This window comes from Pimephales promelas, chromosome 21, assembly GCF_988280905.1.
Source record: "Pimephales promelas chromosome 21, fPimPro1.hap1.1, whole genome shotgun sequence".
Lineage (NCBI taxonomy): Eukaryota > Metazoa > Chordata > Actinopteri > Cypriniformes > Leuciscidae > Pimephales > Pimephales promelas.
The window spans coordinates 29,404,719-29,432,340 of record NC_142789.1 but is presented as its reverse complement, the minus strand read 5'-3'; the positions used below and the strand labels follow the sequence as shown (position 1 = coordinate 29,432,340).

Genomic DNA, 27,622 nt, shown 5'->3' with positions numbered 1-27,622 from the left:
TTTCCCCAATGCCAATAGTCAAAGATCCTTCCGGCTCTTAGAAGCCCCCATTATTGACTGTAAGGTCAGCATCTGATCTTCTGCCAGAGGATGTGTGTCTGAGCATCGCTTTGAGCGGATCTTCTCTAATGAAGCTCAGGGGGTCCGAATCGAGCCCTGCCAGGCGCCTTCTTTGTGAGTACATGTATATGTGAGCAGTTTCTTAGACTGTTTGTTTGTGTGTGTTTGAGAACTGTGCCCAAATACCCAGAGGAAGAAACAGCCCGGGACGCACTGCTCTCTTGTCAGGGTGAGTTTCAATGATGTGCCATATTAAGTCCCTAGAGCTGTTGGAAGCAGAAGTGGGCCATTGCACTCAAGGTTCAAGAATCTGAAACATTAGCACAGGAAGTTACATCACTGACCACTTTTAATGCGATATAATGAACATGAAAACAAGCAGCTGGCTACTAGAAGGACAGGTGAAGAATGTTCATGCCACATTGCTGGGAAAACAAATGTGCGTTTCACTATAATTAGCTTTTAACTCTGATAAAAGTCCTTCCAGTCCTGTTTTTCGGGATTCACGCCGGCAAACCGGCACCTTTGTCTCACCTAATGTAATCTTTTTTAGTCAGTTTCAATCAGAATCTCATTCTGCCCGGATGAATCGAAGCGGACAGGGCCATTGTAAAGAGAGAAGAGTGGAGGGGGGGGGCTTTCAATTAACCAGCACCTTTCCCAGTCCGGCTCAGTATTACTCTGGTCTCTCTCCACAAAAGCATTGCACCGGTGGGTGTAGGATTGGGAATGTTGCCATATTGTAGATTGAAGTAGCTAATCCTCACTCTATGTGGAGATGATTCAGTTTAGCTGTGTGGACAGTTTAAATGACTCCGGTCAGGATTCGATTAATGATTTAGGTAAAACAGGTTTATGATTTTGTTGGATAAGATCCTATCACGCTAGATTCTGCGGTAACACTTTACTTGAAGGCGTGTGCATAAGACTAACATGATGCCTTTATAACCATGACATGATGTGTCTTGAATGTGATGTCTTTCGCTCAATAATGACATTTTGAATGCAAATATGACATCTTTGTTATGACATCTTGACATAAACCATAACATCATAGCAGTTTAACTTAATAAAATGAAGTTAAACTGTCATGTGGTTGGCTTTGACATTATAACTGTGTCATGAATATTTTTCGTGACCTCAACTACAGTGGTACTAATTGAATTTGTCATTAAAAAGTTATAATGGCTTCATGACAGCCAATGTCAAAACCAACCACATGACAGTTTAATGTAATGTTAACCAATAAAGCTAGGTGCTTTCTTAATTTAAGTGCCCCCCCCCCCCCTTTTTTTGAATATACTGTAGATAAAAATGCACATTTCGAACTTAAATGGTTGTAATTCAAGAATGCTTTGGAATATAGACGTAAGATTGGTCTCGTTTTAAAGAAGACATTTGGCAGATTTTTGTAGAAGTGAAATAAATTAAGAATGTGAAACAGAAAAAAAGTTATAGAAGTTTGAGTTTATGAAAATGTACAATATAAAAAATGTAATTATTCATATTTTATATAAAATATGTATTTTCAAAACCTGGGCCGACTGCTAAAAAATCAAAGCCAAAAATCTGAATAAGTTGTGTTTCAAATTTTAGGTTGATATCTCAAAAAAACCCTTTCAGTGAGATTTTGTTTGAGCGCAGTACCAAACTTTTTCACTAGGGCACAACCAGACTCCATTACTGCCCATATAAGGGCGCCTCCATTTCCATATGAAATAATAATTATTAGAATTATAAAATAATTGAATGGAGGCTTTCTGGCATGAAAACAAACAGGTTTCTACCCTTCTTTCATGATTTTTCATGTTCATCACAATTTCAAAATAAAGGTCTAAACACGCCTTAGAGTATGAAAATATTCTTGTTGCAAATTGATAAATTACGGCTCCTCTGTAATATATTTTGAAAAATCAATCACCAAATATGAAAACTAGAGATTCTAAGCTTTCAAATGATATATAGTTTGTTAAGGTTAGTTTTTTTTACATTAAAAATGTAATGGATTTGTGCCCACCGGTGGGTCCGTGACACTAAAGGGGTGTTAAGTTTGATCATTAATCTGCTATGTCATGTTTGTGACAGGTTGTGTTGTCTTAGTAACGTCAAGTTGTCATGACAAAGACACTGACAGGTTATGATGTATTGGTTTATGTCAAGGTGTCATAACATTATAGTTATGATCTAAACAATATAGTTATGATCCCATAACATTTCAGACAAAAGTTCATTTAAATGTACTTTTTAATGTGATCGTTTCCCTGGAAACATTCAATGTCTAAAGCGTTTATCAGATGACGCACCAAACACACTTAAATAGCATGTGCGAAGCATAATTGGAAGTTCTGAGATGAAAAAGTGTTGAGATATATAAGGTGGCGCAATAAGTGTTAAAGAGTAGGCGTGTTGAGAGATTTTATTGCACTTCTGTATCTCTATAACTGATACTACCTTCAGTTCAGGCTCACTCCCACATGAAATAATGCCTGATGAATGTTTGTGAGGAACAAACAGCAGCCTTTGCTTCTACAAAGCCACACAATACCACTATAAATGCTATAAACGTCTCACATGTGCATTTCTATTTAAGGCTTGAGCAGTGTGAATGTGTAATCCTTCACTCTGATAACAGACTTCTGAACTGGGGATGGATGGCTGTATGTTCTGCTCTCTGTGCGGTGCTGATAGCTTTTAATTAAGGTTTTTAAAAACGTGTGGATGCTCATTGGCAGCAGAATGTCTTTGTCGTTCTCATCGCGCTCTAGGAATAGATTTATTAATCCTGACAGGGCTCTACCATAAATAAATGCTAATTTGTGTTGTGCTGGACTACATGTTTTTGCCCTTGAAAAGGTTTGAATCCTTTAGTTGTTTCATTTTTGTTGAGTTTTAAAATAAAATCTGAATCATTTGAATGCTGTGCTAAGAAAGGAAATATCTTTGCATTCAATTATGGATCGCATTTACAGTCAACATTGTCTGTATTAACTTTTTAAATGCACATGTTGTTTTCATAATCTTTCAACCAAAGCATTGGCTTTAGCTGACCTCACCAAGGGTGCTTACGTTTTAGCCAGTGTTGCAAAAGTAAACACAATTATCTGTGTTGGCCATTTTGCGTGTTAAAAATAATGCTGTTAGACTTAACGACAATATTTTAATATTTATGACCTTCTATGGGTGTTATTTGAGGCCTCCATAAAGCTTGTTGTTCTTTCAATTGAACATAAGAAACTGAATACAAGCAAAATACACGGCATACAGCTCTTAAATTTGATGTTCTTTATTTTTTGACTTTAATAAAGTCTCAACTTTCAAATTTGGTCAGTCTAAGAAAATTAAACCATAAATAGGCCTACTATTTTGTGGTTATTTAATGACGTAGGCCTATGTGTTTTCAAGGCTTCATGGTATGCTACCTCTTACTAAGAATTAGGGATGCACCGATATGAACATTTTGGCCGATACTGATAACCGATAATTCTTTATATTTGAAAGCCGATAACCGATATATCGGCCGATAAATCTAAATCCAATTTTTATATAATTTTTGAAAGCCTGATTGCAAAAACAAAAGTCTCACAATTAAAATCCATCCCCTAACACAATTATGTTCTCATTATAATTTCATGTAGCCGATATGACGGCACATTTAACTATATTTTCCTTTTTGATTCCAATCATATTTCAAGCAATTAAGATCAATCATGTTGAACAGTGCGCATCTTAAGTGTCTCAGGTGTCAAGTGTTGAAGGAAATAATTCATTATTTATCAGCTTTAATATATCAGCCAAATTTTATTATCGGGCCGATAACGATAACATAAAAATGAGCAGATATCGGCCGATACCGTTATGGTGGCCGATATATCGTACTAAGAATGCATTACTTTGCACTTGTATAGTCTTTTATTTTGGAATTTTAAGAGCAATAAACATATATTGCTATGTTAAGGAATTCATGTTTTTTTTTTCATTCAGATATGTAAATCGACATGTATAAATTGCTATTAGTCAATTAATGGCGGAGATAATCGAATCGGACTGGGAAAATGAATCATTAGATTAGGGATGCACGATATATCGGCCATATATATTTAATTGTGAGACTTTTGTTTTTGTTATCAGACTCTCAAAATTAGATAAAAATTTGGATTTAATTTTATCGGCCAATATATCGGTTATCGGCTTTCAAATATAAAGAGTTATCGGTATCGGCCAAAATTTTCATATCGGTGCATCCCTACGTTAGATTAATCGATGCATTGAAAAAATAATCGCTAGATTAATCGTTTTAAAAAATAATCGTGTATCCCAGCCCTAAATAGTGTACATTATTGATACATCCAACATAAATGAAAGCCGTATAGTGTGAGCCGTAACTGAGTGACATGTCTGCAACTTACAAAGGCCTTTTTTATATATGGGTGTGTCCAACCTATTTATCCTGAATCTTTGTGAATGATGGGCGTTCTGACATCTCCAGGGCAGTCTGTGGCCACTTCATAATCCTGATAATGGTAACATGTATTTTTATTCACAAAGTGTGTGTGGAGGCTGTGGAAAAAGGGGTGGTGTTGGTGGAGAAGAGGGAAAGCTGTGGGATTTGAGATGGGACTTTCTGACGAGAGCTGAAGCCGTTCTCAGGTAGAGTTCCTGCTTTTAGCACAGGGTGTAGGAGGCTTGCTCACAGTCTGAATTGCTCTTACATAAACACAAATTTCATCGAACAAACCCGCACGAGGCAACCATCAGAGTATTATGGACGGATGAAAGAACAGTGTGCATAGAATTCAATATATTACCCACTGTAGATTCCTTGACCTTTTACCCTTTGCCTGCCATTAATTACTAGAGCCCGACCGATAAAGGATTTTGAAGGCTAATACCGATACAAATATTTTTGGGTTTTAAAATCCGATATTCCGATATATCGGCCGATATTTATTTATTTATTTATTTATTTTTATTAAATATTGTTGGATTTCACACACTTTTTACTTTTTCCTCTGTCTAAATGTTCACTCCTCAAGTATAACTTACATTTTACAATGCAGGGACTGTAACTAGAGATATGCTAGTTATAAATACAGTAATCATTACTTTATTTAGGCAGAAAAAGTTCATTGTGGTTTCCAAGCTCATTAATGTTAACGTTAGCGGTCTTCCACTGATGATAGTGGCATTAGCTAGCTTTGTGGTTTGCTAGTCTATGATGAGCCATAATTTAGCAATAGATAACATCATACTGCAAATTGTAAAACATAAATTTTCAATATAAATTTTCAAGGAGAGATGATTAAAGCGTGTTTCGTCCGTTTTTATTTTATTTTTTAAATATTCATTTATCGGCCATTATAACTGCCGATACCGATATTATGGGAAATGCCTAATATCGGCCGATATATCGGTTTGGCTCTATTAATAACTCATACAAGTAATGCTCTATTTTTCTTTTGAGGACCATGTGAAATGCATTTGCCTTAAAGGAATAGTTCACCTAAAAATTAACGTTGTCATCATTTATTCACCCTTTGGCATTAAAAAAAATGTAGACCATATGACCACAGTATATATGACTTTTTATGAAGCCATGCAATGTCTTTATTTTGAACATGGCACGTCAGTACATTTTGCACCAAGGGTTTCATGTCAATGACAATTGGAACCAATAGCATTTCTGCCATAACGAAAGACATGAGGGTGAGTAAATTATGACAGGATTTAATTTTTTGGGGGGGTGACTTGATTCTTTAATGCCTGACAAATTTGTACTGGGAAACAAAATTGGTGCAGACACAATTTTCACTCAGTAATCGCTAGTATTTAGTTTGTTTAAATGACAAAGATGGCAAGTAGCACATTAAATTAAATGTGAAATTAAGTGGAAAGACTGAAATAGTATTTTCTTGTAAAATGTATTGCAACAATCTGTTTTATTTACAACTTTGCAAATAAAATAAAAAATTGACCATTGTTTTGACAAATCACGTTCTACTTTTAGAGTGAGATGTCCTGATGTTTTGAGTTGAACTGAAGCAGTCACAGTCCTACAGAGACCGCAGTCATCTGAACTCTGAAAAGTTGAACTCCCTCTGCTTCGTAAACAAACCTGACCGTCCGTGTCCTCTGCATGTCGTTAACCTGACTAAAAGACACAGGTAACATTTATTGACCTCTGGCTTGATCTCTGCTGACTCCTGGAAAACCCAATCTCCAGCGCTGCACCTGGGTCCAGTTGGGACTGGGCAACTGTCCATCATGCAGTATTCACATCCAGCCTGTGAAATATTCAACACAACACTGATAACAAAGAAACACTGAGAGTTTACTGGCCCTGAAAACACCAGATTGTCTTTCGATTTACTTGTACCTTCAGTCCAGGCACTTTTACCTGGATCTGCTTATTATTTGATCTATTATTGTTATTTCAATAACTTATTATTTCAGGGGAGGATTAACCCTCAGGTGCTCTTTTCTTCTGTTTTGAATTTCTAAAAATCACAGCTTCATCGGACTGTTATGAAACTTGGTGACTTTTATGGCATTGTGTATGTGAATACAAAAAAAAAAATTGAGGTCATGATCCGAGCGTGCTAAGTGGTCGAAAAAAGAATAGTCACACTTGTGGTCTTCGGTCAAAAATGACCGACCCATAGGAAATGAATGGGAAATTGACCAAAAAAAATTTAAAAAAAAAATTTCTTTCTGAAGGCCTAGACTCTATATTAAACTAAAATATTGCATTAATAATTTTTTGAAAAAAATAATATATATATATAGAAATATATATATATTTTTCCATGGCAAAAATAGACCATAAATATTGCATAAATAATAATAAATTCAATCAAATTGTCTCAAAATACTAAATAACATAGAATAAATATTTTAGAACAAAAATAAATTGCATTGGTTTTACTGGGATGGAGGAAATTTTAATTTTTAGGTGTCCGGTCACTTTTGACCGGGAGGATAACAAGTGTGACTCCGAATCGATGAGCACCTGAGGGTTAACACTGTTATTCCTCTTGATATTGATTTCAAACCCCTCAAAAAGTCAGCAGTTTTCCACTTATAAATATGGTCTTCCGTCATGTACAGCACATGCATATATTTTATTGTCTAGGAAGTGTGTGTGTTTCCCATTAGAGACCCTTTAGAGGCGATATTGTTGTTGATGCTATAAAGACACAGCTCATCTTAACTCCACACAACAACATTGGCTCAGACTAGAATAATTGTTTTTGCAATTCTGTCTTGATGACTGATGACTCTTCATATTTAAGATATTTTATACAGCGGCAGAATAACACACAAGATGTATTTACACTGAATTTACTGAACCATGTTGTTATGCATATGTTCTACAATCTGTCTCGCCACAAGGTCTAATTAAAAAGTTACCAACATTTTGACACTGACCTGCCCATTGTTGATTATCCACATGCTCTTTACTCTTTTTGCACCATGTTAATTGCAAAACTAGATGTGAGCAGATGCTCATTATTTTTTCTCCTAGTGCATTATGCCTGGCAGATAAAGACATTTGCTTATTAACTTCAATATTCATACTCATCTACAGGAAACCGTGCTTAAAAATGAACCAAACTTTTGTGCTGACGTGCCTGGAGAAATTGCCACGTTCCCATGAATAGGATCTCATGAAAAGAAAAGAAAATGTCCGATCTGCAGGTTACTTTTCAGATCCAATGCGATGTGTGGCCTTTCATTGAATTCTGCCACCGGACACCTACATGTTTCTAATCCAGCATAGACACCCCCACACAAACACACACAAAAACCCCACTCACTCTTACAGAAACACGCACACACATGCCTTGCACTCCTACACACAGACAGCTTGATATATCATCTATAATCCCAGTTACACACTTCCGTATTCATGTACAGACACTACACACTTAAGGCTGGGTTATATCTCTCAATTTGACAGTTGTTGTAGGGGATACAATTCGGAAAGCTAAAACAACACAAAAAGTAAATAAAGGAAAGTTGAGTCCAAAGACCTACAGGCCATTGAGAACTCAGTCCTTCTCAGTGCTTTTCTGGTTTGATGGAGACAGTAGCTGTAAAAAGCATACATGACTGGACTCCAGACTAACTTTTCCAGTGGTTGAACTGGTGCTACCTACTTTCTCAGTTGGTCGCACCAGCATTTGATTTGGTTGCACTTTTCTTTTTCCTTTTTTGCTACATGCCATGGGATTAATCAATGCATGGGGTGGTGATGGCGACACATGCCTTTGGTGTGAGAGACCCGGGTTCGAATCCACTGTGAGACACCAATGTGTCCCTGAGCAAGACACTTAACCCCTAGTTGCTCCAGAGGCGCCCAACCTCTGACATACAGGGGTTGGACAATGAAACTGAAACACCTGGTCTTACAACACAATAATTTGTTAGAATGGTGAGGGCCTCATTTTGCATCCAAATACAGCACCAATTGACAGATACAAGTCCTTCACAGTGACCAGAGGGATTATGAGCCGTTCCTCTTCCAGAACAGTGTCCAGGTCACTATATGATGCTGGTGGACTCGCTCCTCCAAAACACCTCAATAATATTCAGATCTGGTGACTGTCAGACCATGGGAGATGTTCAACGTCACTTTCATCTTCATCAAAACCTTCTGTCACAAGTCTTGCTGTGTGTGTTGGTGCATGATCATGCGGTTTGAGCGGTTTGAGCATCAGGTGCTCATGATCCTCCAGAAGGGTTTGGTAGTCCTCGGCAGTGTCGTGTCCATCAAATACAATCAGGATTGTCATGATACTGGAGCTCAAACCATCACTGATCCACCCGTGCTTCACTCTGAAGATTGGCCGCCAGGCATATAGATGTGAAACCTCCAACATTGGCCAGTGTTTCAGTTTCATTGTCCAACCCCTGTATATAGCAATTGTAAGTCGCTTTGGATTAAAAGTGTCAGCTACATGAATAAATGGAAATGCATGCTGATGAATAGTGGTTTTAATGGACCAAAGCTAGCAAAGGCTTTGTGGGTTGCAGCATAAATACCTGTAATGTATTAAAGGGATAGTTCACTTTGAAATTAATTTTTGATATGTTTTATCTTACCCCAAGGGCATCCAAGATGTAGGTGTCTTTGTTTCCAAAGTATTTTTAATTTTGATATTTTAAGGTCAAACCGGTGTTGTCTGCCAGTCATATAATGGAGGTCTATGGTCACCACCTCAAAGAGCATGCACAGAGAAGTCCAAATTAAACATGATTTAATGACTCGTAAATGTAAGCACACATTGATGGCCTAAGACACGAAACGAGCGGTTTGTGTGAGAAAACTAACCGTATTTATTTAGTTTTTACCTCTTGTTAACAGCTACGTGCACTGATCTGAATCAGATGTCCAACTGAACCGAACTGAATCAGTTCAATATTACGCCGGAAGTGATCTCTCGCTCGTCTACGTCACTCTTTGTTTATACAGATGCGTGACGTAGACGCTCGAGAGATCACTTCCGGCGTAACGTCTGCAGACGGTTCAGTTCGGTTCAGTTGGACATCTGATTCAGATCAGTTTGACGGCTGTTAACAAGAGGTAAAAACTATATAAACACTGTTCGTTTTCTCACACAAACCGCTCGTTTCGTGTCTCAGGCCATCAATGTGTACTTACATGTACGAGTCATTAAATCATGTTTAATTTGTCTTCTCTGTGCATGCTTTTTGAGGTGGTGACCATAGACCTCCATTATATGACTGACAACACCGGTTTGACCAAAAAATGTCAAAATTAAAAATGCTGTGGAAACAAAGACATCTTGGATGCCCTTGAGGTAAGATAAAACATACCAACAATTAATTTCAAAGTGAACTATCCCTTTAATTATCATTGCCAAGTTTCAGTATTTTCATGGGATTTTCTGTAATTTTAAGCATTTTACATTTGAATCATAATCTTCTGTGTCTATCTATCTATCTCTCTATCTATCTATCTATCTATCTATCTATCTATCTATCTATCTATCTATTATCATCTTTCTATCTTTTAAAAATCATTAAACATTCAAATGCATGCATTACATTTTGAAAGATTAGAGTATTATAATAAGCTAATACAGATTTTTCGTTGTCAAAGTTTATAGTTGTAACAAAAATCAGAAATCTCACACTCCTTACCTTCTGCATTTTATAATAATTTCCTTTTCCTCAGTCGAGCGATTACTCTCATCCGATGTAGGAAAGGGCACGGAAGGAGCTTTTTTTCTTTTCGAGGTTGGGACGGCCAAAGCTGACAGTCTCATTTAGTACTCCAATGATCTGACGCTGACTTCTAGATTGAACAAAGTGATAAAGAAAGCAGGTTAAAACCTATTAATCATTTCCTTTTTTTCCAGAAACTTGGGGAAGTCTGGCCTGAGAGTCTCGTGTCTTGGATTAGGTGAGTTTACGGCTTCTTGATCAAGGCCTATTGTAAAGAAACCAAATACAAGTTTTGTAGTTTCTTCTTTTTTCAAACTACCAGATGCTATTAGTGGTAGACAACCATCCAGCCGGTGTGTTTCTGTTCACTTCAGCAGGGAATTAAAGATTATCCATGTTATCTGCAGCTTCATCTTAAGGCTTTACTCGTCAGTGTCATTGGTGGATCACTGATAATCATTTAAACCTCGTTTATCTTGTGAAAAGCAGTGACTGATTCTAGATCTCTTTACAGGAACATGGGTGACGTTTGGAGGACAGATCACAGATGAGGTATGATGAGCCACGATGTGAACTTTAATGTTCTTGTGAGAACACTTACAGTGATACTTCACCCAAAAATATCCTGTCATCTACTTCTAAACCATTTTTATGTATTTTATTTTCATTTATTTCATGGAACACAATGTCATTTTATATTGTTAAACCTTGAACAGTATCAAGGTAGTCCATGTGTTATATTCCAAATATTCTGAAGTATGAATGAGGAAAAATCAGCTCTCAAATCTCATTTAATCTTGTGGTCATTCAAGTTTGATACCATTGATGTCAAAAATAATCTGTCTCATGACTGCAGCACAACACATTTGAAGGTTTATAATTAAATATGGATGAAAAATAAACTGGTTTAGAACCAGAAATAATGATAGTTAGTAAAATGATGAAAATCTTTCTTTTTTTAGGTAAATTAAACCTTAATTACAATGTCTATGGATCCTTAAAATGCATGAAAACATCCTAAATTTACCTTTTTAAATTTAAGGCTGAAAAAAAGAAAATGTGATTACATAATATTCCTCCCTGAACCACTGTTCGACTTATTGTTGTGTTCACAAAACTATTCGGTGGATGTATCAACATTTTTTATAGTGCTTTGATATTAAATATTGAATAATAGATGTTATTTTTTTGTCTGCTTATGCACTATATGCACGCCAGCACATACTGCAAATGTACTTAAACACACAAGATGACTTACAGACTGGCACAATGCAGAATACAGCTTTTAATGCAACACCTTGAATACTGTATTCCTCTCTCTTCAATCCGTCTGGCAGATGGCAGAGCAGCTGATGACTCTGGCGTATGAGAACGGGATCAATCTGTTCGACACGGCAGAGGTCTACGCTGCTGGAAAGTGAGTACGCCAAAATGAACACAGCTCACCCCATCAAATTATTATTTGTAGACTGTAGTTTTGCCATGTGCTGAAATATGTTCTTTTTGGTTATCTTGTGTAGTTATTAAGGTCAGTCTCATGTTAACCTCGAGTACATATAGAGCCCTATCTTGCACCCAGCACAATTGACTTTGCACACTCATATTTTGCACCCGTGCAAAGCGGACTTTTCCCTCCACAGACGCACGCCGTAAACTAGGGAATGAAATTGCGCTCCAAAAGGAGGCGTGTCCCGGCGCAAACAATCCCTGGTGCTATTTTACAGTTCCAGAAAACAATTGTGCCACTGACCAGAAAACACCTGGTCTAAACTCAGTGGCGCGGTGCGTGTACATTCAGATAAACCTGAACTTGAACTCGCTTTTATTTATTTATTTTTTTTGCATTTTTTGCATGAGAATCCAACACTTTGACAGTGTAAATAAGTCAGAATGCATGAAATAGCATTATACGTCCCCTTTAAAGGGTAGCTAAACCCCTGTCAGAGCTTGACTCCACCCACTGGCAATATTTGAAAATGTTGAAAAAGTGGGCGGACCCCAGCGGAGATAGAGGGGACGAAATAGATGCTAAAACACTCTATCATGATCGTTTTCAATACTCACAATTCCAATTCCTGACTCGCTACAGTGGTTTTGACGACACAAAAGATGGTTTTTATACTGCCAAGGGTGAGCTGGAACCTGCGTACGTCACGAAGTGCGGAACATCCAATAGGAAAATTCAACTGCAGTAGCCACCGTTCAACCTGAAGAGGGCAGCACTAAGACTTTTTTTCACCACATACGCCTTATTCACGGCAGCGCCATCTTTGATTTTTAATGAGAATGAAAGCGAGGCTGTGAGGGATAGACTTGCATCTCTTCAATGGGCTGTACTGTTATTTAATGTGTTTTCGGATTGTTCTGCTCATGAAACACTGGAAAAATATCTTTCAAAGAAATGTCAGTTGACAAAAAACTCCCGACAATGTAAGCTGTGGAAAATTGTAAGTAATCTAGCCGCTTTATTCAGCTTTTTACAGCGGATGCCATTGGAAACACGGTACGTCTATCCCTCACAGCCTCACTTTCATACCTGTCATGGCGCTGCTCTGAATAAGGTCTATATTGTAGAAATAAACACTATAAACAAATGTCAAAAAAGTTATTCGAATCAATTACTGGTATTAATAAAGATCCATTCTTGCAGATCATTAACTAAAAAAAGTTGATTTAGTGTTTAGTTACTCATTAAGTAATGTAGTATTTGAAGAAGGTTACATAACATTTGCAGACCACCTTTAAGCAGTTTTTATTTCAAATATAATGGTAGTGTTTTCTCGTATACTCACAGCATTGTGGTGCTGGTGCTGCTCTTTAGAAAATGTCAAAGCTAGTTGTCAGTTTTATAATTTCATTTGATTCTTTTAGCATGAACTCTCAAGTTTTCTTTAAAACTGGGGGTCATTTCAAAAGGGGAATGAACATTCAAATGGCAGCTGACTCAGGGCATCATTGGAAATGGTGTTCCTCGTCTGTGTCTTGCGTGGGAGTTTGTGTTGAACTTGTCATAAAGACTTAGTGCAAAGCCACCAGATCAGGGAAGGTCTCTGTGCATTTATTTTTATGCTTTCAGACTTGATTATTGCTTCTAGTTGGATCTTGAAATGATAGCATCTCTTAATGTTTCAAACAAGTGAGATCTATCATCATCGCAGCATGTCCAGTCTGAAAATACCACTTGATGCCCATGCACACACACACACACACACACACACAGAGATGATGCGAATTCTCCGCCCCCTCGTCAATATCAGGACCTCGTCAGTATTTCTTTCACTCTTTTATTGATGGACAGTGTTGCATTGTGTGAGAGAATGTTAGCGTGAAATTGAACACCGTATATGCCAACGTTGTTTTCAATAAAAAACACAAAGCAAAGCAAAGCAAGCCGATCCACTTTTACATGTTGATAAGAGCATTAAAATGAAAAAAAATAATGGGACAAAAAGAAATCAAGAGACATTTAGAATAGATACCAATCTGCGATTAATCATGAGTTAACCCTGACATCAATGCGATTAATCGCGATTAAATATTTTAATCGTTTGACAGCACTAATATATGTATATTGTCCTAAATATTGTTTTTCAAAGTTTTCGCTCAATCAGCGTTTCAACCGTGGAAAGACGTCAGTCAAACAGCTTGTAATCAATGTCATCGTCATATTTACCTCAGAAAACCCACATAAACTCGTTAGTCAGCTAGAAAAAATAACTCTAGAGAGGAGCATTTAGCTAAATATATACACCATATTACATATGCATTATAATCTTAATGTTCTTTAATATTTAATGCATATTTGAATAAATCTGGCAAGTTTTTATGACAGCCACCATTTAAATGTTTATATTTCATATAATCTTCTTATTATAAAAATAAATAAAAGTGTAATTTAAGTGTTCATTATTACCTTCATATTAGGCTAATGAAGCCCAACTAGACTCCCATAGTTTACAGCATTAGTTAAGAGATTTGATTCCCTTGAGAAAATTTGCCATTTATTGTAACTGATATCCAAAATAATCGATATTGAATCGAATCGGAATCGAAATCGAATCGAATTGCAAGCTTGTGAATCAAAATTGAATCAAATTGTGAAATTTGTGTCAATACCCAGCCCTAGTAGTTTTCGTCTTAATTTTGGACCCTGCTCCTGAGATACAGTTTATTTCCAATTTGAGAGATTTATATCCTGACAGTAACGCGCGTGTGAATCAATGGGTTAATTTCAGCTGTGAATCCATTTTAAAACACACTTTTTCCTTCCTCTATACAAGGAAAGTTTCCCGACACATGATGTTTCATAAATAAACTGTGCAAATTAGGTGAGGATAGCGGTTGGTAATGTGCACTGTCATTAGCTCAATGCTAGGCGTGGGCATCACTGATGGGGTGAGATGAGTGGGAAGGTCTGCTTTATTTATCCGTTTGGAATAAACACGGCTCTGGCAGCATCTGCGGTCAAACACCCCGGCTTAAATACATCTCATCTCTTACACACATGTGTGGTGGTATCTGCCCTGGCATGTACACACATCAGCTTCTGTCACCTCTCTCTCTGTCTTTCTCTCCCTCGCACATAAGCAAACAAAAACACAGGCTGAGTCGCCCCCTCACGCATCTGTGTTCGACATGCTAACACAAGAACACTAGCATTCATATTCAGATGTCCTCCTGAAGATGAGCAGCTCACATTCACAGCTTTGAAGTTGTGGACTTGTTTTTAGAAAGTGGTGGGCCGTACATTCATGTGGATTAATGAAGCGCTCTTTTCAGCTAATGACCACTAAATCAAAGCACCACAGCGTTCTGTTTTCATGAAACACTGAATCAATGCTCATCCATCTTTTTGATGGATTGGCTACACAACTCTGGAATGCTTGATTCTGAATGGTCAGTCACAGCTCATCTGTGGTCAGATATTTTTTATAATATTGCCTAATTTCTTTATTTATATGCACACAGCCATGCATATACAGTATAAGATGGATTATTTAAAGCAGGTTTGCTTTATGTTGGTTGTGCTTGGGTTTATTTTATGATAATGACCACCTTTATTAGAGCCCGACCGATAAAGGATTTTGAAGGCCGATACTGATACAAATAATTGTTGGTTTTAAAATCCGATATATCGGCCGATGTTATTTTTATTTCAGAAACAGATTTCCCGAACATTAGTTATTTATTTATGAGTTTCAACTAAAATAATATGATAATGCATTTTAAAAAGAAACTTGTTTCTATTGTCACAACATCAAAATATATTAAAGTTCTGATAAATAAAATAATAATTAGTCCCTACATTGCCTTATGGTTATAAGCTACCTTATAATTACAATGTCAGCTTGCTTATCCCTTTACCTGCACTTTTTGACAACACTCATGACATGGTTGATGCCTGATTCGTCCATTTTTATTTTATTTTTGAAATATTCATTTATCGACCATTATAACTGCCGATACCGATATTTTAGAAAATGCCTAATATCGGCTGATAATATCTGCCTGCCGATATATCGGTCTGACTCTATATTTCATTTAGAGATTTACCTTTAGAGCTGTTTGTCCATAACAAAATAAATTGCAATGTTGGTTAACCTGATGACTATTGTATTTTAAATACTGTTATGGTATTTATTCATAGTTTGAATTAGCTTTTATTTTTATATATTTCACTTTAGTTTTTAGTTTTCATAGTTTTAGTTTCATTTTTTGTGGTTTTTAATCATTTCTATATAAATTTAATTTACATCTATTTCAGTTTTAGTGATTTTAGTACTTCAACTTATTTTATTTCAAGTAGTTGCCAGGTTAAATGTGCTGTATTTAACTTTTTCACTCTACTAAAGCATAAAAATACCATAATATGTTTGAATATATTGAGAAAACATGCCAAGTTCACATAATCATTTCTCTGAAAAACACTTCTACTGCTAGTGTGCGTTTTCAGGCTGGAATGTTTGTTATTGTTTTGGTCTGTGATATTGCACGTTGCCAATTTGCCAATTTTCATTGTCCATTGTGCTCGTTCCTGTTGCGTATACTCAAACTGGCAACCCGTGTGAGCGGTGTCCAGTCTGAGGAGCAGGTGGCGGGAGAAACGACGATCTCCGATATTTTGAAGTGACTGCAGTACCTATTTCGACCACTAGTTGTCATTCTTACATACTGCACCTTTAACAATTTTAATTTTGGTTAAAATTGTTTTAGATACTTTTTTTGTTTTAGTTATTTTACGTCAAATTTATTTCAATGAATGAAAACATTTTCCCTAACTTCATTGTTAAAGTGTTAATAATTAGGGGATATATATTGTAACATTAGTTGATTAGACAGCATCTTGCTTCATTCACTTTCACTATATGGCAAAGAGAAGCACTAAAGTGGTCTTTTAAAAATATCCCTGGCCATAACATCCAACATTTGAAAGGAAAAACAAGATTCCAGAAGGATTTTTAAGAGAGATTAATAGTAAAGCAGTGGGATTTGTGGCGTCTTGGAGCGTTGACCGTATTACAGTACTACGGTTCATTGACTAGAGATCTCACTCACCGGGGAAAATCACAACCCGATCTGTATCATCTTTGGGCTCAATTAGCACCCTCAGCACCACTAATGGCTGCCAGAGAGCCTTTTAGTCTCCAGGCTGTTACTGACACTCCTCCCTGTCTGCAAATATAAAGTAGACACACTTCTCAGGGAGTTAAAGATGCTCTTAGCACTCAGGTGTGTGTTAATTACTCATTCACATGCCTTATCGCCTAATGTCTGCACTCTCTCCAACTGTAACTGGAGATGCTAGCCTTGCGTAGCCTCGGCTTCAACCAATGCATGCGTTACAAAGCAACCAAAAGTCATTGAGCAGAAATCGTGTAAAGCTATAGCCACACCTTTAGGTTTAAGAAACTCTTGTCATTATTTTTGTGTGTGTGTGTGTGTGTGTGATAAGGATCAGACAGTCCATGAATAATCCATGATTGTGCTGTCTGAGGTTCACAGCATCGTTCTCAACAATGTGCCAGTCCACACTCATGCAGATTGATGCATGACATGACAATCAAAGCCAGAGGGAACATTATGGATATTTAATATACAGCTGTTTGCATCAGGGATCTATAGCTTGATTGATAGATAAATAAACTCTAGAGTGTAGCATTAGATTTACATGTGCTCTACCTGATATATATATCAAAATGAATCAATATTGAATTGAATCGAGATCCGAATTACACCTACTCGCAAGAATCATGAAATGTGTGTCTGGTTTATGGCAAGGAACCACACCGAATATGAAAATAATCATTTGCATTGGCATTGAAGTGTGCTTTTTAATTTACATGAATTGTATTATATTGCTGTGGTGATTTACAGCCTTTCAGTGGCCCGTCCTGTTGGCTGTAGATGTCAGTATGATGACGGATTAGTCCGATAACCATCTGGGTTTCTGTTGCAGGGCGGAGATGGTGCTCGGCAACATCATAAAGAAGAAAGGATGGAGGTATGTTCATTAACAGCATACAGCTTTTCATTTCCTTCGGCCGTCTCTTATCTTGTGCTGATAACTCGGCCCAGTGCCTCCGAGATTGTGCCACCGCAACCCAAGACGGGGCAAAAGCATAAATTATTAAAGGCCTGCTGCTATGTCCCATCAGGATATTGAATTATACAGCGGTCGTGTGTGTGTGTGTTTGTTGTGCAGTTGATGTCCTGATGTATGTTTGTGTAACGCAAGCTAAAGGACGTCCATGGCTAATAGAAGCCCTTATTAAGATGTTTTAATTTAAAGCAGGGTGGGCTCTCACTGTTTCTGCATAATGAGATGAAGCGTAACTGAGCTCTCTGCTGGAAAGAGTGTGTGTGTGTGTGTGTGTGTGTGTGTGTGTGTGTGTGTGTGTTTGGCATGGTTGTGATGCTTAGTCATCCTGCTAGTCAGTGTGCATCAATATCAGGACCCACAACCCCTCACATTGTGTGTGTGTGTGTGTGTGTGTGTGTGTGTATGTGTGTGGGGGCCTTCTTAGTTATAGTTTGTGAGTGGAAGTGAGATAAATCTGCTAGACCTATATATATATATATATATATATATATATATATACACTGTAAAAAAATATTTTCAAGATTTGTTATCACAGCATTTTTTTTCTTTTGTCAAATCAACTTAAATAATTTATTTAGTTCAGATAACTTATTATTTTTAGTTTCTGATGAATAAATCATTCTACTTCATTGTATTAACTCACTTTTTCCAGTTCAATCAACTTAAATTTTTAAGGCAACCAGGTTACTTAATTTTTTAAGTTAAACCAACAATATTTTTTTACGGTATATATATATATATATATATATATATATATATATATATATATATATATATATACCGTAAAAAAATATTTTTTTACTTAATAAAAAAAGCGTGTGTGTGTGTGTGTGTGTGTGTGTGTGTGCATGTACACTGTAAAAAAATATTGATGGTTTAACTTAAAAAATGAAGTAACCTGGGTTGCCTTAAAATTTTAAGTTGATTGAACTGGAAAAAGTGAGTTAATACAATGAAGGAGATTAATTTAATCATCAGAAACTCAAAATTATATGTTATCTGAACTAAATAAATTATTTAAGTTGATTTGACAAAAGAAAATATGTTGTGATAACAAATCTTGAAAATATTTTTTTACAGTGTATATGTGTGTTTGTGTGTGTACATGCATCCCTTTGAAATAAAAATTGTTACCACTAGCTGTTACACAGTTGTAATTAATTGCAAATTGTTAGTTGCAAATAGTGTGACCTAATTTAAAATAATTGTCCTTTTCTTTTTTGCAGACGCTCCAGTTTAGTCATTACAACCAAAATATTCTGGGGTGGAAAGTATGTATATTTATGATTTATTATAAAATGAATAATGGTATGATATAGAGCTGCATGATTCTGGTTAAACTGAGAATCAAGATTTTTTTTTTTTTTTTTCAAACAGAGATCACAACAAACAACTAAACAAAATAACATGTAATCTACCATTGGTTCGGACAAAATGTCAATTCAATTGCTGCAGTCTATTTAAAAATGTTAAATAAATGTGAATACATTTTTTAAAGAAACTGATTGATTCAATGACTCCCTCATAAAGACTTGTTTCACTACTGGATGAATCAGCATGTTTGAACAAATCTCTTGGCTGAATTATTCAATGACAAATCATTTGTTTATCAGTAACTTGTTGCCACCTAGTGGTGGAAGCGAGTTACTTTCATTAGGTGATTTGCTCTATTATGATCACTTGTGTTTATATCATTTGTAACAGAAATAATGATACTGTGTGACCATTTGTTTCCAAACATGATAACTGCTTTCTCTGTGGTAACGGCAACACAGATTTTAGCGTTAGACACACACAGGCGAATTGTTATTTAGGAATGAAATTGTTGGGTTTTTAATTGAGATTGTGATCTTTTAATAATCAATCGTGCAGCTCTAGTATTATACAAATCTGAAACTTTCAGGAAGTATAATTTTCACTTATTGAATGGGTAATGTACCTCTATAAGTGTCAGTAAGCAAGTGTTATATTTTGCATTGAGTAAAATATCATGTCCTCAGTTCTAATATCAAACCAAGGAATGTCTTTTTAATGTAATTTACTAAAGATGGCCTCAATGATAATTGCATGACAGTACATGTCCTGTGGTTTTCTAGAGCAGAGACAGAGAGAGGACTGTCGAGGAAACACATTATAGAAGGTGAGTAGACCACAAATCATATGCATTAGCAGGAGTTGGCAGAACTGGTTTAATTGTGTGCTGGATTGATTCGAGTTACTCTTCTGTAGGTTTAAAGGCATCATTGGAGAGATTGCAGTTAGAATATGTGGATGTAGTGTTTGCAAACAGACCCGACCCCAACACACCCATGGAAGGTACATCTCAATCTCAATTCATTTGTTCTACTGTAACTCATCCGTTCTGTGTGTTCCTCAAATCATGTGTCTTTTTGAGGAGAGGTGATGATTACACTATTACAAAATAAAGTTTTTTTCAATCCATGAAACTAGGGCTATCAAACGATTAATCGCGATTAATCACATCCAAAATAAAAGTTTGTTTGCATAATATATGTGTGTGCACTGTGTATAATTTATATATATATAAATACATAATAACAAACAGACTTTCTACCAATTTTAAAACTAGATTTGACCAAGTGGTCTACACCAGATGCCGTATGGGTCATACAAGTTTGACCCATGCTTTTTTGCTTAAAGGTGAAGACCCAACTTTATGTATGTTTTGTAAAATTCCCTTATCTGTCAAACATTTTTTATTAGATTGTCCTGGACTTAACGCAAGCAGAAGGCTCTTTTATGATGTTACTTCTTTGAAGGACATATTTAATGAGATTATGCCTGAAAAGATTCTGGATTTTTTTTATCATATGTTAATTTAAAAAAAATATATTGTATAATATGACTTGTATTGTTGTATGTTGTATTTATATGATATTTATGTTTTTGTAAATGAATTTTTTGCCATGAAAATAGCACTGACTGCTGACATGGCATGAAATAAAATAATCTGAATCTATAAAAAAATTCACACACACATGCATGTATATATTTAAGAAAAAAATATTATTTATATATAAAATATTTATATTTACACATCATATAAATTATATAAAAATCAATATACATTATATACATGAAAATATTTCTTATATATATATACAAGCATGTGTGTGTATTTATATATATAGTCAAACTATAAAATATATGGTTTCATAAAATATAAAAAAATATATGGAACTCATATATATGGAAAATATATGGAAATCATAAAATATATAAAAAATATTATTTATATATAAAATATTTATATTTACACATCATATAAATTGTATAAAAATCTATATACATTATATTCATGAAAATATTTATTTTATATATACAAGCATGTGTGTGTGTTTATATATATATATATATATATATATATATATATATATATAATTATACAGTGCACCCACATATATTATGCAAACACAAACTTTTATTTTGGATGCGATTAATCGTTTGACAGCCCTTTTCATTCCACTAACGTTTTTTTTAAGAAGTGTTCAATTAAAGGATCTTTTGGTTTGCAAACCCCTTTGCAACCTTTATTTTTAATTGTATACACAAGTTTATTCAAAATGAGATGCTACTTGCAGCGAGGCGATCTTTTCGATTCGTCCTTTTGTAAGTCGCCAAACTAAATTAAATCTCAACCAATGTTTTTAGGTGAAGGTGAAGGGGTGGCTGCTCTTTTAAAAACCAAGACAAAGATGTAATCTGATCTTCTTTTATTAGCCTAGTTGCCCTTTAGAAAGTTCACAGTTCAATGGTTGAAACACAAACAGCTCGGGGGTCTGCAGACATCTGCTGTTCTTGTCATGAAAGAGCTCGGCAGTTTCTTTCTCTCGCTTTTAGACAGATCTCGTTTAGTCAAGCGAGAGTCTAGCTCATAAGACTGATGTTTGACCATCGCTGGCGTGGGTTATTAGGCACCTAGCCCTCATTTGAAGCTGTGTTCTTTGAGCCGAGATTCATATTGACCTGAAGCACGAGTTGTTTATTTTGTCTCACATATATTGATTAAATTCCCCAGGCTCAAGAAGCCATTTATCATTTTAACTCCCCAACCTTGCATTAATCGAGCATCTTTTCTTTTTCTGGTTAATATTTCACACGTTCATCCAAAGTGACGCATTCTAATGGCACCGTGACATGATGTATTGTGCGGTAAATCTCTGAAAATCTGCCGTCTGATTGGCAGAAACGGTGCGGGCGATGACGCATGTGATCAATCAGGGAATGGCGATGTACTGGGGCACGTCACGCTGGAGTCCGATGGAAATCATGGTGAGTCACAGTCTCTTAACTTTTAGATGCTCACACCCCTGTAATCAGCATCACCACTGACTGCTTTTGTTCCCGAAGAGCTCCTTAAACGCTTGTTCAATCTAATGATGCCAGTGAGGAAGTCTAAACTTACACACAGGGTGTATCGGAGACCTAAAACAGCACCACAACGAGTCAGACAAACAGTTTCACAGTGACGGTGTTAAACGACGCTCTGTTCATGTTCAGTCAACTCAGTCAAATCAGTCAAGTTATACTTACTGGTTTTCAGAGATGAAGTCCTCTATCAAAAAAGTGACTTGAGTAGAAGTTGAAGTGCTCTTTAAGCACCACACTTAAGTAGAAGTACTAAAGTATTCAACATTTTTTGTGCTCAAGTATTGCAAGTAGTTTATTTTCAAATTCACTACTTAAGTACTAAAAGTAAAAGTACAAGTATTGTGTCATGCAATTATTAAAGAAAGCAGTCAAAAGTTTGAGCTAGCAATCAAATAAGGCGCTTTGGCGGGATACAAATTTGCTTTGGCGGCCATTGCAGGACAACCCCTGCATTAGTCGTCAATGTGTGTGTCAATCAATACCATTACCCTATAAAACTGGCGTGTGATTTAGGCAGCATTAAAGACAACTTGCAACGAATGATTCGTAAAATGTTTATAATTGTAACGAGTTACTAGCAGAACATTAAAAAAATATCCAAGTAAAAGTATTAAATTCATCGAAAATATCTACTGAAGTAAAAGTAGAAGTGTGAGAAAAAAACAATACTCTAGTAGAGTACACATACAGCATTTTAGTACTTAAGTAGTTCTACTTCGTTACTATACATCTCTGCTGGTTTTCTGTCCCTTCACACTCATAATTGTTCCTTACCATTAACCAGTGTTATTTTATATACTATAGATTTTGTTACTTTAAAAATTATATTTTGTGAGGGTTAGTTTTTTTATATTTTATTATTTTAAAAAAATAGTTATTTATGTACATTTCCTCAAAAGAGAATGCTAATAGTAATTATAAGTAAAGACAAATGGAGAGAATATAGTATAAAGTGCCACTGTGTAAGTAGACCAAGAGATGTGAGTGAGGTGTCACTTTAAAAATGCCATTTGCTACTGTGTCTTACAGATCAACGGCATTAAAGGAGTAGTTCACGTTTAAAAAACTTTTGCTGATAATTTACTCGCCCCCATGTCATCCAAGATGTCCATGTCTTTCTTTCTTCAGTCGAAAAGAAATGAAGGTTTTTGATGAAAACATTCCAGGATTTTTCTCCATATAATGGACTTCAATGGGGTCCAAACGGTTCAAGGTCCAAAAGAGAGTTTCAGTGCAAACTGTTCAAAGGGCTTTAAACGACACCAGACGATGAATAAGGGTCTTATCAAGCGAAACGATCACTCATTTAAAAAATAACAAAAAAGTTTAAGTTTTATAAGCTCAAATGCTCACCTTGCTTTTTTCTGTGATGCGCGTTTGTGACTCGACCTTGTTCATCAAAATGAATGAATCTTTTTTCATGTCAGTTGATTCATTCAACGAACTTAAACTTTGTTATTTATTTATTAAATGAGCGATCGTTTTGCTAGATAAGACCCTTATTCATCGTCTGGAATCGTTTAAAGCCGTGCAGTTTGCACTGAAACTCTCATTTGGACCTTGAACCGTTTGGACCCCATTGAAGTCCATTATATGGAGAATAATCCTGGAACCTTAATTTCTTTTCGACTGAGGAAAGAAAGAAAGACATGGACATCTTGAATGACATGGGGGTGAGTAAATTATCAGCAAAAGTGTTCTTTAAAGTGAACTACTCCTTTAATTTGCACTGCATTCATGCTTTCAGAACACTAACGTTATCTTTTGACGTGTTTTGTAGGAAGCGTATTCTGTGGCCCGGCAGTTTAACCAGATTCCACCAATCTGCGAACAGTCAGAGTATCACATGTTCCAGAGGGAGAAAGTGGAGGTGCAGCTTCCCGAACTCTTCCATAAGATCGGTCAGTGTCTGTCGAGCCCAGAGAAACAGAGCGTACAGACAACAGTTTCGTACAAACGTCCAGACGTACCGTTTCAAATGGTTTCCACCTGTCTTCTCAGGTGTGGGTGCGATGACATGGTCTCCGCTGGCCTGTGGGATCATCTCAGGGAAATACGACAGCGGGGTGCCGGCATACTCGCGTGCCTCACTGAAGGTACTACATATCCCATGAGTCTCTCTGTGTCCTCTGGAAACATCAGTGACCTCATATGTGATTCCTTTGTGTTTGGTGTTCTAATGTGGATGTGTTCCGTGTGTTCCAGGTTCTGTAGTTGGGTGTTTTCCTTTGTTGTTGATGGCATGAATCCACACGCCTGATCTTCAACATTTCTTTCTTTATGTGATTGAGTTTCTATGGCAACTCTGAGGAGGATTGGCACTTGTTTTATCTGTGTATCCATCTCTTTCAAGCACACTAAACCACACACACACACACACACACAAGTGCACATTAAAATCCCCCGTTGGCGTATAGTCGCATGTTTTTGTGACCCATCATCTTCCTCCTGTAGTCTTGTGTCACACTGTGAAACATTGCTGATTTCGTTCATGTGGATTGACACTTGACTATGACAGAACCGTGCTGGTGGTCTGAACAGTGATGGGTCCGTTTGACTCGGAGACCCATGAGTGTTTAGATCACTAGACCACACTGGTCCTTTTCCACTGTTAATGAATATTTACTAATGATGGACCTGAACCTGGATTATTTATCCTGGTCTAGCACACGCACAAACATTTGCTCTTTGCTATTTGGTTCTCTAATTAGTTTGTACTTTAAAGTCAACATGAAGTCAAAATGTACTCATTTCAGACATTTAATCGTAATTCAGACTCAACTTCATCATTTTTTATGATCAATAACTTGCTTTGCCTCTTTGACATTCCTTTATGACTGACGTGACCCAGTCCAGGCAGACTTTTGTTGAATTATTTATATACACTCTTAGAAGAAAAGGTTCTATATAGAACCATAAAAGGTTCTATCAGCGCTACATATTTGGAACCCCTAAAAGGTTCTATACACTCTTATAAAAGGGGAACCATGAACCCTGGGGTTCCATACTAGGCCAATAGAACCTTTTACCAAAAAAATGGTTCTATATAGAACCATTTTGGAGTTCTGGTTCTAAATAGACCCATTTCTTCCAAGAGTGATAATATTTTAGTATTTATGCTGTACGATCTGTAGATTTTTATTTTATTTTGAATTAGCTTTAATTTTTATATTTTTTGTTTTTATTGTATTTTTTTTTTCGTTTTTTATGTTCTTTTATGTTTAAAAAAATAGTACTTCAACTCTTGATACGTTTTTACATTTTATTTTATTTCAGCTTTATTTCAATTTTTTAATTTTTTAATTTATTTCTTTATTTTTTAATAGTTTTAGTTACAATAACAACACTGCTCTGTTTTATTGTATTTAGTCTTTATCTAGTAATTTATTGCATGCTAATTCAATAAAGATAGCAAATTATGATTAAAATAATTGCGATACATATGCTTAGTATTTATATAAAATCACCGATTTCATTTGGAAAAATGCCACATTAGTTGCAAATGTTTCATGTTGGCTTTAAATTTATAGAAATGTGTTTTATATATATTATTTATACTACATTTTACTGCCAAAAAAAAAAAAAAAAGTAATGTTTGTGCGTGTGTGTAAGATCTCTTTACCCCCTAAAGTTCTCCGAGCGAGTTCATCTCTGCTCGTTTGAGCTTTCGGGTGGACAGAGTCACGTGTTTAAAAACAGGCCCTCGCCCACACAGGTGCTGTCGCTACGTGTCCGAGAGTGTGTGTGTGTTTCTGTGTTGTGTGTGTGTATGTCAGTGCACCGCTGTAGGCGTGGGCCCCTGTTTTTGAGCAGGTGTGCTGTGTTGTTAACAGGGCTACCAGTGGTTGAAGGACAAGATCTTGAGCGAGGAGGGCCGACGCCAGCAGGCGAAGCTGAAAGAGCTGCAGGCAATCGCTGAGCGGCTGGGCTGCACGCTGCCACAGCTAGCCATCGGTACGCCTAACCCAAAGACACACTGCCGCTCTCTCTCTTTCTGTCTGTCTGTCCGTCCGTCCTGTACCTCGCTCATCCTCTCCCCCTCTCATCCTCCCCCTTCCTCAGACCACCGGAGCGGACGAGCAGGAACAAATGCCATTCGTTTGTGGCTTTTAGGGAACTGTTAGCGCTCTTGCTTAAATGTAGTGACGCATTTAATAGTTTCGCATAGCGTTTTATGATGTTCAGTGTGGTATCAGAGATGGAAAGTGTTGTGTAATGCTTTAACGTTTCAAAGAAATATCTGCCGTGCGATCTAGAACGAAGGGCTATGGCGGTTTGATTTAAGTACAGTAATCTAATCTTCATAATAGACCAGTTAAAGGCAAAACTATCAGATTCAACCAAAATGTGTGAGCTGTTAATAGGGGTGGGCGGTAGGACCGAAGTCTTATAGACCCCTTTTCAGTTGGTAAACACGGTGACGTTTTTATGTGGGCGGAGCTTAGGTGGAGGCAGAACGATCCCTCTGGCCGCTTCACTTTAGCAAGTTTTATTAGCTTGTTTTTTTAACAATGACTGGAGAAAATCCGATATTATCTTAATGTGTAAGGTCACTCAGTGTCCAGGACCGCGATTGTTATTTCCAAAAGTTATTATTAACGGACAGAACCAGATTGGCCGACCCGTAGCAGCCTACACGCTCACTCAATGCATGAACGATCTAACAGGATTAACGTTACGTTACCTCGGGTGAGTGGCCTGACTTCTACACCTACCTTATGGATAAACCGATCGTAAAGAGAAACTGAGGGCATATAAATCTTTAGATGCCTATATGGTCCTGTACAAGACTTGTGTGTACGATCCGCAGTTCTGCCGAGACAGCGCAGAGAAAACGACAATACGGTGCGATTTTAATGATGTGAACATTTTCTACAAATAAAAATTCCAGATACAGCATATTCATTTTTCATCAATTCTTGCACCAAACAACACAATAAGATGACATTTAATAATAATAAAAGTAATTTAAGCTCCTTATTATGCAGCCGAATCTGTGCTGGTTTGTATTGGCCGCCTCCAGTTTTCACTTTGTTTTGCCTCCAGCTAGCGCCGTGACGTAACTGTGACGTCGGCGCAAAAGGGGTCTATACAGTGCCGAAGTTATCACGTCACTTTGTAGGCCAAAACGCGGTAGTGAATTAGCATTTTTAGCACTCCCGGTTCCCTCGCTCTAAAGTCTATGGGATTTTTGAATGGGTTTTTGCTGAAATAAGGTCTGTGGTGAACAAATCCTCTAGATATTTTCACGTTTTGATCTATGACTTAAAACACACAGTTATAACCTGCTTGTGTTTTTTTAAACTTTATTGTGTCTGCTTGTGTTTTTTTTAACTTTATATAGGCTTCAAAATGTATACATTTTGATTAACTTGTAAAGTT

At 36.5% G+C, this 27,622-nt stretch overlaps 1 protein-coding gene across 5 annotated transcripts in view; it reads left to right on the top strand.

The window, feature by feature from the left end:
* Window positions 1-27,622, top strand: part of kcnab2a (potassium voltage-gated channel subfamily A regulatory beta subunit 2a) — a 97,675-nt gene that overhangs the window by 63,823 nt on the left and 6,230 nt on the right. For all 5 annotated transcript variants that reach the window (XM_039673806.2, XM_039673804.2, XM_039673805.2 and 2 more), the window contains 11 exons: window positions 10,443-10,486; window positions 10,763-10,800; window positions 11,586-11,665; window positions 17,705-17,749; window positions 19,075-19,119; window positions 19,945-19,988; window positions 20,078-20,164; window positions 22,056-22,141; window positions 24,021-24,141; window positions 24,242-24,336; window positions 26,074-26,194. In XM_039673806.2, the coding sequence (XP_039529740.1) occupies window positions 10,443-10,486; window positions 10,763-10,800; window positions 11,586-11,665; window positions 17,705-17,749; window positions 19,075-19,119; window positions 19,945-19,988; window positions 20,078-20,164; window positions 22,056-22,141; window positions 24,021-24,141; window positions 24,242-24,336; window positions 26,074-26,194 (806 nt within the window). The remainder of the gene's footprint in view (window positions 1-10,442; window positions 10,487-10,762; window positions 10,801-11,585; window positions 11,666-17,704; window positions 17,750-19,074; window positions 19,120-19,944; window positions 19,989-20,077; window positions 20,165-22,055; window positions 22,142-24,020; window positions 24,142-24,241; window positions 24,337-26,073; window positions 26,195-27,622) is intronic.